Source organism: Martes martes (genome assembly GCF_963455335.1).
Source record: "Martes martes genome assembly, chromosome: 10".
NCBI lineage: Eukaryota > Metazoa > Chordata > Mammalia > Carnivora > Mustelidae > Martes > Martes martes.
In genome coordinates, this window is record NC_137898.1 from 96,248,745 (window position 1) to 96,265,817 (window position 17,073).

General features: G+C 40.8%; 1 protein-coding gene across 3 annotated transcripts in view; it reads left to right on the plus strand.

Moving 5' to 3' along the window:
- Positions 1 to 15,734, plus strand: part of MSANTD2 (Myb/SANT DNA binding domain containing 2) — a 31,630-nt gene extending 15,896 nt beyond the window's left edge. The window contains exons 2-4 of one of the 3 annotated variants that reach the window (XM_080816694.1): positions 7,976 to 8,075; positions 9,689 to 9,749; positions 14,198 to 15,734. In XM_080816694.1, the coding sequence (XP_080672820.1) occupies positions 7,976 to 8,075; positions 9,689 to 9,749; positions 14,198 to 15,050 (1,014 nt within the window). In that variant the 3' untranslated portion in view covers positions 15,051 to 15,734. Of the gene's footprint in view, positions 1 to 3,958; positions 4,798 to 7,819; positions 8,076 to 9,688; positions 9,750 to 14,197 lie in introns of those variants that run through there. The other 2 variants (XM_080816693.1, XM_080816695.1) reach the window with 2 other exon arrangements.
- The last annotated feature ends 1,339 nt before the right edge of the window (positions 15,735 to 17,073 follow it).

The following is a 17,073-nucleotide window of genomic DNA, read 5'->3' on the forward strand; positions in this document are numbered from 1 at the left end:
GACTGTAACTCTCTGTGGCTGCTTATGTCCGAAAGAGTTCAGTAATTCAGGAAGCCCTAATTTTTTGACCTGTCTTGTTCTCAATAGAGCAGCACTTGAGGATTTCATGCCTAGAAGGATTCTCATATCCCAAAGAAGCCCTTAAACATGACCACACTTCCTAGGTCCTCTTGTATGGTGTTGCTGCCAAGACGAGATACTGTATGAACACCCACATGACTTACCTACAGTATAGGATTGAAAATGGATAGTCCTGTGAACATAGTTCCTTGAGCAATGGAAGATGTGTTTTCAGCAGTTATTATCGCCCTCCTTGAGGGTTTTTCTTCATAATCTGAATGGACAAGACCCTCACCTGCTAGCACGGAGAAACCTAGAAAACGTAGGGGAGCTGATGCTCACTGAGGATTAAAATCTCCCGAAGAGTCTCTCCCTGCTGAAGCCAGGACTGACCAGTTATAGACACAGCAGTGAGTCACTCGTAGCGAGTTGGAATGTGACGCAAGCTGAAAAAAAGTCCAATCCTGGCCAGTTCCCCACAGAGACTGGGGCTCCAGAGAGGTAAGATCTCTTGGTTTCTGGTGGTCCTTCTTCTGTCGGGCCCTATCAGAATCCAGGAAACAATTGAGTCTTTTTTTCCTTTTCTATCTTTGACAGAACTGTACTTTATATCCTTGAATATTTTATTTAATGTGTAAGGCATAAGAAATCATCAAATTTGGACAGAGCGACAGAGCCCTGTTGGGTGGGTGGACCCCTCCCGCACCCAAAGGAAACCACAACAGCAAGCATGGTAGATGTTAAAATCGCCCTTGCCCTCTACAGCTATTCCATTTGCTTTGCTGATTAGAGCTGTATCTATGTGTCATACCCTTTTCTGCTCCTGCTTTTTTCAAGGCGGAGCCTTAGCTACCTTGGGTTTATGGATTCTCTACATATAATACAAAACCGTGATTATACAATGAGTTTCCTGATTTTCTCCGCTAAGAAAAAATTTGCTCTTCCAGCAAGTGATTTACAGTTACCTTAATTCATTTACTTAATAAATATATTTATTGAACCCTTACGTGATAGGCACTATTCTGGGCTCATGGGAACTGTGAACTAGGCAGACATAATTTCTACCTCCCAGAGTTTATGATCTAAGGGAATAGTTCTCTTAGGGAACGTTCATATTTGCATTTGGTACCTCCCCCCACCCCCAAATCCTTTTCGGGGAATACTTACTTGTCTTGGGTCCTTGTCTCCTCATTCGGCAAGTGAGGAAGGTGGACTACATGATTTCTGAGGTTCTTTTCCATTCAAAACATCCATAATATTTTGGAAGATGGAACCTGGTTTGCTCTTAGAGCCTTGGGCATCTCCCCCCACCCGCTGTCAATCAGTGTATTATAGAAAGTTTTACCAAAGAGATTATCTGGCAAGGATAGTGATAAAGACACAAAGTATCAAGTGTTCAAATGACTTAAGGACAAAGTTTGAGGGTCATTCTTCTTAGTAATTAAGACACTGCCAACCATGATATGAACAACTCCAGCAGAATAATAGATCAGACTTAGTCCCATCGGGTTAAGGACTAATTAGTGTAGACATTGCCAATTTCTTTGAGACCCTTTGGTCTTTAGGCAGTATTAAAATTGGAGGATGCTAGAGCTTAGCCATTGTGACTACCAAGGAAAGTAGTCAAGACTTATTACACTTGTTTCTAGATGTGTGAACTTCCCTGTTGTAAGTTGTTACCTTAGGTAATTTATCTAGCGTCTGTATTGATAAGTGAATCAGATAATGAATAATCACATATTATGTGATTCAGTTAATAATCAGTATAATTTATGAATCATTTAATATCGCCTAATTACCACCTTGGAAAAAGATTTCTTCCCTAGCAGGTGGGAGAAAAGTCCTATATTTTTGTGATGAGTAAATTGATATCCTTGTATGTTTTTACTGCTAGGAATTGCTTCTTTCAAAAAGCAGGGGAATTTGGCTAATTTATCTCTTAAAGGAAATATTAATGCTGCTTTATCTAAAGGAGCAGGATACGGAGCAAATTGGTTAAATTGTACTTTAACTGGTTGTCCCAATCTTTCTTGTAATACCTAATACACAAATTAAGCCTACCTTATTTTAGGGCTTCTGACTAATACATGTTCTATTCTTTGATGGAAGAAACAACACCGTGGTACAGAGCAGCTTTTTAACCCAAGATTCTTGTATGGGCTTTCAGAGTCCATGTTCCCCTTGAAATTGTATGGAACAGTTTCATATGTGCATTTTTCTGGGGAGGGGATCCATGACCCAAAAAAGTTAAGAACCTCTGTTCTGGAGAGGAAAAGGAAAAGAGAAATTTAAGAATAGAAGGATCTTTCACTTGCCAAAACCTCCTCTGTAGCGCTAAGAAGTGGGAGAGTGTGAAAGTGTTGTATTTTTGGTCTTGGTTTTGATCTGTTGGGGTTTGGGGTTGATTTTAAAGGGTTTGGGTGATTGGCAAATGCACTTGCCAGATTTTGATGGAAAACCTGAGAAAACAGGTAGTAAAACTTGTGCAGGCCCCCAGATGGATTTCACCTTGAGTGACTTCCTAATCATTAGTTACAGTTCTGTGTAATAGACATGCATTTGTAGTAATATATGCTATACTTATAATATCTCTCTTACTGTATGCAGAAATGTGTTTATTTGCTTATGTCTCCTGTTTCGGGGTTTGTTTGTTTTTTGTTTTGTTTTTTTTCCCACCTTTTGTGCTCCCAGTAAGCAACTAAAACAAATTAAAGAACTTTTGAGTTTCTCTAAAAGATACTGGAAGAAACTCAGTGGTTTTGTTGTTGCCTCATTGACTAAGAGCAGCTTGCTGTAACAGTTACACTACAGCAATAACTTTTTAAAAAAGATTTTATTTATTTATTTGAGAGAGAGAGTGAGCACAAGGGGGACGGGGGTGGGGAGGGAGGCGCAAGGGACAAGCAGACTCCCCGCTGAGCAGGGAGCCCAATGTGGGGCTCGATCCCAGGACCCTCAGGTCATGACTTGAGCCAAAGGCAGATGCTTAACCCACTGAGCCACCCAGGTGCCCTAAAGCAGTAACTTTAAAGGAAGAAGATAGATGTATTTCGCAAAGACCTTTTTGCTTCAAAACTCCTGTGTGCTTAGGCTGAGGTATTGTTTTTAACACTTTTATAAATGATTAGTTTGGCGATTTGCCACCAGGATGATTTCCCCTATCTTTTGTATTTGTCAAAAATGTGATTTTTAAGACTCTGACTGCAAATAAGTATATTCTTTATGTAACCATTTGGGTTTAAAACATCTCAGATTTATCCTATTTAGTTGCCAGAGGGTTAAGATCAACTATGTAATCCATTTCTAGTGTTCCCAGTTCCACAACTACATTTGAAAATCTGTTTCACTGCTTGTGTTTTCTTATAACATTGTTTCCTGCTATTACAACTAAACTGTCCTGCCTCGCAGTTTGACTTTGTTTTTCATCCGACATCTTAGATGGATCGTGCCAGTGTTTCCTAAACAACACATTTATGTGCCTATTATGCCTTATTTCCATTCCTCCTTATTACAGACCCTGTCCCACCTGTCATCAGTTCGGTTAGAACAGTGGTTTTGTCATGGTGATTATTTTATGATTGTATGAAATGGGGCAAATTTTGAGACAATTATTGAGCCAGTAGCAGAATTGGTTGACATATGCCCATACGATTATTTAGTTTGCTTCCTGCTTTGCCATAGCAGGGAAGAATTCACTTCCTCCCGCTTCCTGAAAGTCAAAGGAGGAATTGGAGGACACGGAAGTGAAAGACACCTTATTTTTTACCCCCAAAGTAGCTCGTGTGATGTCAGGAAGGGCTTTGAGGAAACCACTGGCCCTACTTATAGATCTTATTTTCCAAGCCTTTCATTATTTTATTTGCCCTTTTCTGAACTCTACAATTTCCCTCTCTTGTAGCTGGTTCGATGCCCAGAACTGAATGCTGTGCTCCAGCTGTGGCCTCACCGGTGCTGAATAGAGAGGAAGAGCCACCTTCATAGCTTACATGTGATTCCTCTGCTTATACAACCCAATACTGGATTTACTTACTTTGGCAAGATAGCTGCATTGTGCACTGTATTTAATGTTACGTGTACTGTAACCCTGGGTCTTTCTCTGCATTGCTGCCGTTAAACCCCCAATCCTGCCAATCTAGAACTCCTGCCTTTGTTTACCCACACCCCCTCCCCTGTAGACCCTTCTTACATTCATCCACAATGAATGTCATCTTTATTCTCTCATTTCCTTTCACTCCAGTCTTAAACTTTGGCAAAACTTTCCCTCTGTCTATACATTATTGGTTGTCAGCCGTCTTACTTCCTCCCTGCTTTGGTAATGGGACAATCTTTCAAGCTTTTTCTCTGGTTCTTTTCCTGTTGGAGTCATTAACCACTTGGCGTTTCTTCCAAACCGAATACCTCCAGACTCTTCTGATTTGACCACCTGATCAAGTTGTTACCTATCCTCTAGTTCTTCTTTCCAGATTTTCTTGACTCCTCCTGACCTCTATCCCTCTGACTTCGTTCAAGATACAGTATTATCTCACTCCTCTTCCCCAGAGGGGAGATTGTATATTGATTTACCAGGAAATTTCTAGTAATAAGGAAAGTGTTACTCTTCTCCATCGTGAATAGACTGGTCTTTAATAATTTTAAGCAAATTCTTTCCCTGCCCCCACCACCTCCCCGAGATCATAATTTAAAAAAAAAAAAAATGTTAGAGGTTAATTTCCCATACATTTCTAAGACTAGTGAGCTAAAGAAAGAAGGAAGGGCAGTGAGGTGGGTATTTGTGTTGGGTAGGAAATGGCCTTCCAAGAAAGCTAAACTGAGATTCTTGTTGGGTTTGGCATGGCTGTCTGAAATGGGAGGTGAGACTTTGTTTTTCCTAGATTCTGGAGCATTCTCTTAATCTCAGATTTAGAGTAGGTTTTTAAGTTGGCTTATTTAGGACTGTTGACACAGACACACAGTTATTTAATTGCCTGCTTTGGTTCATCATTTAGAGAGTGGGAAGTGTAACTTTTTCTGATTGGAAGGTCTCCATATGCTCCTTTTATCCATTTCTAAAGTCCCTGCAGTTCCACTGAACTCCAGTGTTTCCTGTAGTGGTGGTCAAGTTCATGTTTGAGTTCTCACCTTTTTTTTTTTTTTCTATCTTAGTTGATGTGTCCCTATTCAAACAGCCTCTCCTTGGATCTGTGGATCTTTTACTGAACTCAGAAGGTACCTCTTATGTGTACTTATGTCTTGGGAGAGTTAAAGTCAATCTGGAAATCTTTTTAACATTATTTCAACATATCAAATTCCTATCGTATGGATTTAGGAATTACCAAACATTTTTCCTGCAGGCCCCTGATAGATATTTTACATAACAGCACATTACACAATTAAAGTGTATTACAGAAGTAAACTATGAAGAAAGAGGTGGCAAGATCTCTTAGCCTTTTTTGATGAAATATAGAATGTCTCCTGACTACTCTTCAGTCTCTAAAATCATTAGATATCACTAGTTTCCTTATTCACAGTTACATAAGCCAAGTAAAATTGTAAGCTCAATTTGGTGGTTTCAGAGAAAGCCAATCTTTTCTGTGGTTTCCCATCATGTATATAGTCAATGATTGGTGGCTTTGCTTTATGCCTGTATCACATCCTGAGAAGGCTGGCACCTTTCTTCAAAGGAACATCAGTTTTATTCCTTGACTTCTGAAATAACCCTCAGTGACAGATCCCACTGGGCTCTTCTGCATGCTTTTCTCTAGGCAGCCAGTAAGGAGTGAGTGGTGGCATCTCCATTTATGGTCTTGGAAGGGTGAAAGGGACATGGCCGGGACTCTCCATGTACGGTCCTTGGAGGAGTTGAAAAGAGCGGTTGGGGTGTTCTTGGAGGCAGAAACTAGACATTGTGAGATAAAAATAAATTGGCAGGAGATGTTTGCAATTCAAATTCCAATCCCTGCAAGGAGGGCAGAGGGCACTGGGAAAGGGGAGTATATAGAAAGTCAAATGAGATCTGCTGCAGGCATTTGTCTCCTTCCATTGGAAGGGTTGCCCTGTGACACATTTCCCAAGTTCCTGCCTGATTTTTTTCTAGAAAGTTCTGTTATGTAGTTGTGACTATCTTTTACAAAGAGAAAGAGAGGGAACACTTTTTTAAAGAGTGTATTAATCAGAAACGTCAGTTCTTTAAGTTCTTTAATCAGAAACCTCATCGTTGGAGGCACCAGAAGAGATCTCTAGAAAGAGGTGGGGAGAGGCAGGTGTTTATGCAGGGGGTAAGCTGGCTGGTTTTCTGATGGGGAGACTGCTCACTGCTCTGTTTATGTCTGAGTAAGATCATCCTGTGTGTCCTGCTTTGATTATTCCTTTTGCCCATCTGGATTTCTGGTCTCAAAGGACAGATCTGCAAAGTATTTGACGGTGTCTTGTCTTTTGTCAACTGTGATTTAAAGATGCGGAACTTTCATGGAGGTTCTGTAAAGATTATTAAGAGTTGTTTCAGTTTGGTGAGAATATGTGATATATTGGCTTATGGAAAGTAATCTCACATTTAAAAGAAACCTACAATCTGGCTAACACGTATACATGAAGTCTGAGGTGAACAGGTTTTGTAGAGTTGAGTCAGAAAGTATTTGAGAGCCATCAGGGTAAAAGGGTCTTGTCTCTTTCAAGAAAATTCTGAGTGAAATCCAGTCAAGGAGAAGGGAGGTTCGAAGGAACAAAAGCAGCAGAGATGGGATAGACACTGGATAGCACTGAACTAAATGTGGATGCTGGGACTGAGTCCTTGATTTATCCTTTAAAACGTCATGTAAGACAGAGTTAAGGAAACAGGGCTAATGATCGGAAGTATGCATTGGAAGACCATGAAGAAAATGGAAGGGTTGTGCAAGATAATAAAATCGTCCGGGTTTTCTCTGTGGACTCACGTAGTGATTTTTTATTTGCTGTGTGGCACAAGGCAGAGAAGGAAGTAAAATGATACCCCGTCCACCTCACTTCCACCCCCGCCCCCCCCCCAAAAAGGAAATTATTGGCCTCCTTTGTTGGTTTTAGCTGGCAGTTTGTGTTGGTTGCATTGATGAGTACTGGCTAATCTTTTGATGTAGGAATGAGTGTATTGTTTCTGGATGGTTGGTGTTTGAGACTGGGGATCTGTAGCATAATCAGTTTGACCTCTTTCAAATTTTGCCAACCTCCCTAAAGGTAGAGTAAGTTAGTTAAGGACTGTGGACTTCGTAAGTAATATGTTTTACTAGCTGATTCATTTAGACAATTGTTTTGACCCTGTTTTCCTTCTTAGGAGTAAGGAAGGTTATATTCTTTGCTTTGGGAAATTCTTCTTTCTGTCCTCCCTTCCCTCACTTTTTCCAAATTCTGGGCACAATAGCAGCTCTTTTCTCTTCTGTGGCAGGTGTGCATCCTATTGGCTGGCTGGTATTTCTTGTTTTCTTTTTCTTTTTTTTTTTTCTTATTCTTTTTAAAGGGGGGGTGGGGGTATAAAAATATATGTATGGGGTACATGCAATAATGTTGTAATGTTTCTTGTTGTTTAATGGATGATTAATTGCAAAATAATTGTTTGAATTATAACATGTTTGAGTAAATGCTAAATTAGTTTTTTTTTCTAATATAATAATGAATTTGAAATCTAGCATTCCTGTAACAATGTGTCTATGTTTGTCTGTCTGTGTCTGTCTAATAGTAATTAATATCTGTGGTCCGTACCTGGAAGAGGAAGTACAGCTTTAAAGGAATAACAAAAGACTTTGTGTCTTAGACCCTTCGCAGGTGTTACAGTCGGGTGAAAGAACATGGTGTTGGGAAAAGAAAGAGCAGTTACACATTTGAACAGTTGGAACAGGTGTTTGGTCAGGGAGGATGGGATGCTCAGCCCTGCCAGCCTGTACTTATTAACAGTAGTGGCTTGTACCAGGAGCTGGAGTCAGATGGCAGCACTATGGAGGAGTATTCACAGGAGGACTGGGGAAACCACAGTCAGGATCTCCATGGCTATCCAACAGATCAGGAATTGGGTAAGAAAGCCAATACATATGATGTTTAACGTATGTGCGCGTGCACATGCGCACGCGCGCATGTGTGTCTGTGTGTATGTACCCCTTCATATGTGCACCCACCCTTAGTCGCTGTCCTAGCCTCTGGTGCTGCTCCCACTGTCCACACGAGGCACATGGCTAGCCTCCTTGGGGCAACGTGGGCATCGTTGTTTTGGCCCTAAATTGCCAGCTAGAGCTTGGTGTGAGTCATTTGGATGCGGCTACGAACAAAATTCCTAAAGATGCAGAACTTCTAATCAGGGACAAGTGAAATCCTATGCAATTTAAAATATCCTGCACCTCCTGAATTCTAAGACAGTTGCCAGGAGTGTTAACTCTTGGTGCAACTTCTCTGGACATGACTATCTTTTCCTTGCTTTATGCCAAATACTTTTCTGTTTATGAATTGGAAAAGGTCCCCAGCCAGACTCTAGTCTGAACAACAACAACAACAAAAGAAGCCTCAGTTTATATTGAAAAGAGCTGATGTTTTAATTTTATCAGTGATCATATTCCTTCAGAATTCACTAAGGATCCCATCCGAGCAGTAGCTGGAATGATTTAGATTAGCATTAAAAATGGAAAACAAAACTCTTGGCCATCGATTTCAAATTAGGATGGCCTAATTGAAAAAGAGGTATATGTAGTTGTTTTTGTTTGTTTTTGCAACAAATGCTCCAGTTTGGGGCTTTCATAATTTGGAAGTCCGAACCCAGTTTCTGGTGCAGGCAGTGTGCTTCAGTAACAAGTTATGTGATGAGTGTTCACTTCTAAGTAAATGTTCTGACTCCCCAGTGAGCTGCTCAGACAGCCTCCAAGGAAGCATAAGTAGGATTGGCACTGTAAACGTGCTTCCTTAGCTCACTGTAAAAGTCCACAGGCCCGGTGTTACAGAATTCCTGATGATAGAGAAATGCTAATTTCAAAAGAAAAAGGATTAAAGGCTAATATCTCTTACAAATGCTATATTTTTTTAATATCTCAAATATTGAAAGGGAAAAGGAGAGAAGAAAGAGGCTATAAAGCTATAAGATTAACACAATGTGAGAAACTTAAAGATTGGGAGACTAAAAAGGGCCGATGCCAAGTGATCGCTACTCTTTAATTTCTAAACGGTAATAAGGTCTAAATTGCTTTGGCATCCCATTACTCGGGTTTTGCCCTAGAGAGTTAAGTTCCACCCAAACCTTTGGGAAAAAATAACATGCAGAATATATTGATTGTGATATTGGGGGAATAATTGCTCTGTAAAACCTACATAGAAAATCCGAGTAGGAGAGTATCATTTTTCATTCTCGTTCCTTTAAAAATCATGTTTGCCATGAAATTAAGCTTTAAGCTCCTAGCTAGAAATCCACTGGTGACCTTGAAGAATTTTATACTTGTAGGGCTGGTTTCTGATCTTGCATATAAATGTATGCATCTCATTATATAAGAGTTATATTTATAAATCTGGCATTGGACAGTGTTTGACACTAGAATTACAGCCTTGCATTGGAAAGTATGAAATGAACAGTAAACACAGTGACTTCTCTACCTAAATGTATGCTACTTAGAAAAATATAATTTGTTTCAAAAACCTTGCTTTTCAGATGAAATACCTGTCACAAAGAGAACATTAAAAATAAAACAAGAGTCTTCTGAAGAGGCACAGTAAGTAGATGCTTCTTTCTACAAAGTATACTAAATACCTACTAAGTATACTAAATACCTAAATTTAATGACTGTTGGAAAGATGTAGAAAGTCACTGCTGTCATTAGACATGTATGGAAAATACAGCCATACCATTGAGGGAGCAGTTGTATTCACAGTGTCTCATCTGTTTCGCTTACGTTTGCCAGTAGTTCATCTACATTGAGAATTTTGTATACGATATGAAGAAATAAATGTGTTAACACAAAAACAAGTGTGTTGATGGTGTTTGCCTGTACTCAAATGTGGCTATGTAGGTGTTTCATTACGGTACAGAGATGACTCGCAGGGCCCTGAGTTAATCTGGGGTTGGCTGCGATGCCAGAAAGGCCAGAGGGGTACTTGCATGCCATTCCGCTGCGGGGATCAAGAAGCAAGCTTCTAGGTGGCCTTTTTATCCGTTTGGAAAAGAAAGACATTGACAGACGAAAGATGGAATCCCGGGCTGGGGTCCTTCTGCTGGCTACGTCACCTGAGTTCAGTTCTCTCTTCTGTAAGGAGACCACAGGACTCTGAGTTTCAGTGATGCTATGTTTGTAGTTCTTTTATTTATTTATTTTCAAAGATTTTATTTATTTATTTGACAGAGAGAGAGACAGCAAGAGAGGGAACACAAGCAAGGGGAGTGGGAGAGGGAGAAGCAGGCTTCCCGCTGAGCAAGCAGCCTGATGTGGGGCTCGATCCCAGGACCCTGGGATCATGACCTGAGCCGAAGGCAGACGCTTAATGGCTGAGCCACCCAGGCGTCCCTGTGGTTCTTTTAATTAACTTTAAGGAAGTCCCTCACTAAGTCTATGAAATATATTAAAAGATCAATTTAGGGGGAAAGTAGAGGAACGCCATTTTTTTTCCCAATCTGGTCATCCGGAAGCCCTGATAGCACCCATTTTTTTCCTTCTGTACTTCATTGTGCGTATGTGAGCTTGATGTTTGAGGGGACGGTGGACAAAGGGGGAACAGGCGAGATGGAAAGAGCTGTGATAAGCAACAAGCGATATAAAAAGGAAACTTGTTTTCACTGAGCCAACCACCGCTACTACCACCCACTTTGCAAATGCTCCCGTCTTTTTCAGAGTATCTGTAGAACAAAAGAATTCCCAGTATCGGCTGCTCCTGTGTCGGGGGAGAGGGTGAAAGTTTAGGGATCAAGAATTATTTCTCAAAATTATAAGCACTCCCCACGCCTCAACAAAGAAGTTTATGACTCAAGTCAGTAAGCTTGAGGCTGTTTCTTTTCAGGAAGTAGGTCTGTTTTCCAGTTGGGACATCAGAATGTCCCAAAGGAAGGGAAACTCTGATGATGAATATTTTTTAAAAATGCATCATTACTAGTCCATCCCTTCAGGCCCCGAGTCTCCAAAAAGGCCATCGTCTCTCCTTTACTAAAATGTCCCGTCTCTCCCTTTCAACGGCTTGGGACCTTGAGGAGAGGCCCAGGTGACCTAACTGGAGATAAACTCAGACTTCCCAGAATGGGTGTCCCTACCATCTGCACTTTTCCTGTGGTTGGAATTTCAGAAATCGGGAACTAAAATAGACCCTTCTCTGGAACCATTTAAATAACCGGGTCTCATTTTTACTGTGCTCCGTAGTTTTGAAAACGTGATGAGTCTTAGGCCCAGGGATCTCCAGGCTGACATCAGATCAGCAGGTTCCGTAGAAACGGACCACTTTGCTGCCTCTGCTCCAGGTTTTAGCTCACACAGTGAGAAGCTTTAAAGTGGTTCCTAATAGGCCATTTATTTTCCAGTGCAAGTTTCCTCAGAACTATTCCTTATGGATGATTTAAGGCTAAGACAATGCTGAATAAAATAACTTCATCTGGGCATTGGGTATGTTTTTCTCCCTCTAAGTATAAGTGGGATGAGCCTAAGATAGCGGGCATAGCCTGTAGTTAAAACGTACCAACCTTCGGGGCGCCTGGGTGGCTCAGTTGGTTAAGCAACTGCCTTTGGCTCAGGTCATGATTCTGGGGTCCTGGGATCGAGCCCCGTGTCAGGCTCCCTGATCCTTGGGGAGCCTGCTTCTCCCTCCCCCTGTGCCTGCTGCTCCCCTTGCTTGGGCTTTCTCTCTCTGTCTCTCTCTGTGTCAAATGCATAAGTAAATAATCTTTAAAAAAAAAAAATCTTTAAAAAAAATCTTAAAAAAATATATATATATATATTTTATGGATGAAGGATGGTATATATACCATCCTTCATCCATAAAGTGGAGTCACCTAACCTGCTCATTTAGTTGACAGTTATTTACCAAGTGTCTACTTCATGTCAGGCACTGGGATGTTGATCAGTGAGCAGAATCGATGAAAATCTCTGCCCTCCATCCCAACTCCTTAGCCTGGTCCTTGAGATCATTGTAGCATTTCAAAACAGGACAAGGAGGGATGGTGGCTGTAAAAGAGAGCTTTTCTTTCAGCATTCATGCAGAAACACGGTCCTATACCTTTACCTCCTGAGCACCAAGCTGAATATGAATGATCACTGAGTGCCTTTGTGTACTCTGAGAAGGAACAGTTCTCCAGCAATGCAGTGATTTTATCGAGATGGCCACTCCAATACTTGAGAATTTCCATGACAAACTAAGAGTGGAAGATAAGTCTAGGGCAGTCTCTGGCTTCGAGAAGCAGCAGGCGACAAATCTTAGCATTTTGTCATCTTGCAGAGAAAGCCAAAGAGAGTAAGAGGACAGACTGAGAATGAGTACGTGGGAGGTTCCCCAGTTTGTTCCCCAAACTCTTCCCCTAGAAGATACAAGGATTTAATAGGAAACTTTCAAGCATTGTCTCCTTCCAAGAAGCTGTACACCCTCTTCTCTTTGCCTGCGTTCGATCGTACATAAGGGTGGTCATTGAGTATTTTTGTAGCTTAAGCCTATGACCGATGTAGACTGTAATGGATTATTACCAAGTTAACAATTAACAGACTTCCATCTTTCAAAGTCTTTGCCATACCTGAGAAACAAACTTGTAATTGTATATGCTCATATATAGTGCATGAATTATCATAAAGTATCAGTTAAGATTTTAGGAGTTAAGCAGCATTTGAAACAAAAACTTCCCAGCACGTTCAGCCTTACTCTGTTAACTCTCCAAATCCAAATTGAAATAATTTCTATACTTTTGCTTCCCTTTAGAAAATGTTTTCTACAGTAGTCCCCATTCATTCATTTTTCCCTTCTAAGCTTGATGTAGACTTTTTCCATCTGAATTCTCAGATCTTAATTCTGTGCTTAACTGACAATTCTTCGACATTTGGGAGTAGTATGAGTTTCAGACAACTGGAAGAAAATATCGTTTTGTTTCTGCATCAGGCCATTAGACATAATTGGTTGTGCATTTCCTACAGCAACCACGTATGGGCCAAAATTACTGAACTCTAAGAACTTCCAGGTTAGAAATTAAGCTCTTCGTTATTTTAAGTGATGCAGGATGCCATTTTGAATAGAGCATCCTTTGCCTGCCTTTGATACTTAGATTGGAAAGCCATTCTTTGCATTATGATAGCCACTTTATAAACCAGCCAGAGAAAGACAGATACCATATGATTTCACTCATCTGTGGAATTTAAGAATCAAAACAAGCAAAGGGAAAAGAGAGAGACAAAGCAAGAAACAGACTCTTTAACTACAGAGAACAAACTGATGACTCCCAGAGGGGGAAATGGGGGCCGGGGATGAAGGAGTGCACCTGTCGTGAGGAGCACTGGGTGTTATGTGGAAGTGTTGAGTCCCAGGATTGTACCAATATAACACTGTGTGTTCACTATACTGGAATTAATTAATAAATTAAAAAATGTTAAATTCTTGATTTGGGTTTCTGAAACCCCGGGGGCTTACATATCAATAGTTACTAAGTTTAACATAGCCAGGCTATAGAAGTAATGGAAAGCAGTTTATCATTAATTGCTAGAAATTTCCTAGGAAAGAGGGTTTCTCAGATTTTAATACTATGTTCATCTTGGCCTGCACTGTCCAGTATGGTAGCCACTAGTCACATGTGGCTATTTATTAATTATTTATTTATTTATACGATTTTATTTATTTATTTGACAGAGAAAGAGACTGCGATAGAGGGAGCACTAGAAGGGGGAGTGGGCAGAGAGAGAAGCAGGCTTCCTGCTGAGTAAGGAGCCCAATACTGGGCTTGTTCCCAGAACTCTGGGATCGTGACCTGAGCCGAAGGCAGATGCTTAATGCCTGAGCCACCCAGGCGCCCCAACATGGCTATTTAAACATAATTTCAAATTATGACTAAAAATTTCATATGTCACTCACACTGATCACATCTTAAGTGCTAATGGCCACCATATTGGACAGCACAGATTAGAACATTTGCATCATTGCAGAAAGTGCTGGTGCACCGTGCTGAGCTAGACACCTGAAGAATTTGACTTTGTATTTCCCTTTCTAGGAAGAGAGACATCATGCAAAATATCGTACAGATTTTGGAATCAGTACAATTGAAATGGGAACTGTTTCAGAGCTGGACGGACTTTTCAAGGCTTCATCTTTCTAACAAACTGGCCATTTTTGGAATTGGTTATAACACCCGTTGGAAAGAGGATATTCGTTACCATTATGCTGAGATCAGCTCCCAGGTGCCCCTTGGCAAGCGACTGCGGGAATACTTCAACTCCGAGAAGCCCGAGGGACGGATCATTATGACCCGCGTGCAGAAAATGAACTGGAAAAATGTTTACTACAAGTTTTTAGAGATCACCATTAGTGAAGCTCGCTGCCTGGAGCTGCACATGGAAATTGACTGGATACCCATTGCCCACTCCAAACCAACTGGGGGGAACGTGGTTCAGTATTTATTACCGGGAGGCATTCCCAAAAGTCCAGGCCTTTATGCCATTGGCTACGAAGAATGTATGGAGAGGCCCCCCTCGCCACACCTGGAGCGACATTCTCTGGACCCAGGAAAGGAGGGCCGGGTTGACTTGGAGACCCTCTCGGCGCAAGCCTCGTTACAGGTGGAAATCGAACCCACCCGAATAATCTATTGCTACCTCGGGATTGCTGAGGTCAGGACTCTCCAGCAATGCTTATTTTTACATTTCCAAGCAAATACCAAAACCTTCAGCAAAGATTGGGTTGGTATTAATGGGTTTTTGTCCCAGAACTGTATTGTGGATCCCGGAGTCTCCCCCAAATCTATCTATATCAAATTCGTAGAAGTAGAGAGGGATTTTCTTTCCGCCGGCTCTTTAGTTGAGTGCCTGGAAAAAGCCATTGGATACCCCTTAAAATTTAACAACTGAACGTCATCCTTCATAAGGATTTGGGCTCTTACCTCCCTCTTCTCTACCCACTCTGCATTCCTGAGACTGCCCCCTTATCCAGATGCTGCCATCAGACTCTTCACGGAAACTCTTTCCACAGTCGGGCCAGTACAACTTCAACCGAATTATACCAGACTTTGGGCAGAAAAAACAGACCTCACCTGAAAATGCTCATTTTGAGCAAACAAGATACACAGCGAACTTGCATGGTGGGTCAGCTGTTCTTTTTTTAAAAACAAAAAGACAATTTTTAAATGGATTTTAGAGCCCTAATATAAACAAATGTAGGTACATTCCATATTGGACAAAACTTATACTTTGAGTTTCATATGAAATTGAAAAATTGTATTTTTTTCACAATGTTTCATTTTTACACATCTCTATGTCTCTATATAAGTATTATTTACAGCCCTGAATAAATAAGCAATAGATAATGGCAAGTTAAATCGCGAGTCACAGTAAATAAGACTGTTTTTCAGTATCACCCTTAGCTACTATTGTATATAATTTAGAGTTTCATTTTTTTCACCAGCCAAGTGTTTTGCTATTCCCAATCAGTGTTGCCTGCAAAGACCTTTGTTTCTGTGATGTACCAACTTTACGGTTGTGTTGCCATTTGAACTTTTTAAAAAAAAATTATTAAAGTAATTCTTGGCCTCTTGGAGCACTGTTTGAGCTTTTTTGTAGCAGGGCATAGGCACACCGGTGGTATGCCCTATGCAGACTCTGCTGCTCACAACGTACAGAACAAAGGGAGCAGGATATCTTCACTCTCTGCATCCCGCTGACCAATGTCATTATTTGCCAGGGCACCAAAGTCACCGGATGTTGCATTTTGTATTTCTTCTTGAAAAATGGGATATTCCTTCTGACCCTACGTACGTGAATTTGCAAGAGATTCTCATTCTTCATCTTAATGCTCAGTTGGCAGGGGCCACTCTCTCAAAGAGTGTAAGTGGGGAATTATTGTCATCATGCTGTTTATAAAACAGAAAATATAACAGAAACATCCAAAAACTTTTTTTTAAGTGATCCACAATAAAGCTTCCTATCTGTCCATTAGGAAGGCAGCTATCCCATTTAGACCTTTCAGGGATTTCTTGGCATCAACTAACAAACACTCCACTTAGAGGTTAGCGCTCTTGGCTAACAACTAGTTTACTGGAAGGGCAGGCAAAGATCACTTTGGTCTCATGGCCCGGACTTGTTAGCTTGATGGTGTATCTTCAGTGATTCCCCCAACATGTCTCAGGTGCTCTCCTTTAGATGGACTGCAAATCCAGGTAAGAGCTATAATTTCGCCCACTTTTTTTGTAGTATTGAAGATAAAATTGCATATTGATAAAAAAAAAATAGTCTTCTTCCTACAACCCGAATGGCCTTAAATCAGTGATTTTCTCATCCTGATACCTCTTGGTTGATTGATACTTATTTTTCGATGGCTAGAGAGCTTATAATCAATGGGATGACTTTTATTAATGTCTTATTTAACGTATTTTAGTCTAAGTTTAAGGAGTTGGCTGTTTTCTGATATGAGCTGCTAAAAATGGATGCTAGTTGGGGACCCTGGCTGGCTCACTTGGTAGAGCATGTGACTCTCGATCTCAGGGTTGTGAGTTCACGCTCCACATTGGGTGTAGAGCTTACTTAATAAAACAAACAAACAAAAATATAAGTGGATGCTAGTTCAGGGAGAGTATAAATATTCTTGGAATTTAAGTGTAGCACCTCTTCTCTCTGGGCACAGTTGACAGGTATGGGCCCTAGGAAATTCTCATGACTTTGCTCTTCTTTGGAACTTAGAATTACAGACCTAAAGGCTGAGGCTCCATTGACCATCTTTTAGCAGTAATTTCTTAACATTCAGTGATAAGTGCTGCAGGAAAAAGCATTACCAGGAGTAGAATATGGCATCCCCCAAACTTTGCCACCAACCAACCCCAAAACCAACATGCTTCATGCATTTTTTTTTCTATCCTGCTTTCTGTTGCTGTTGAGTTGC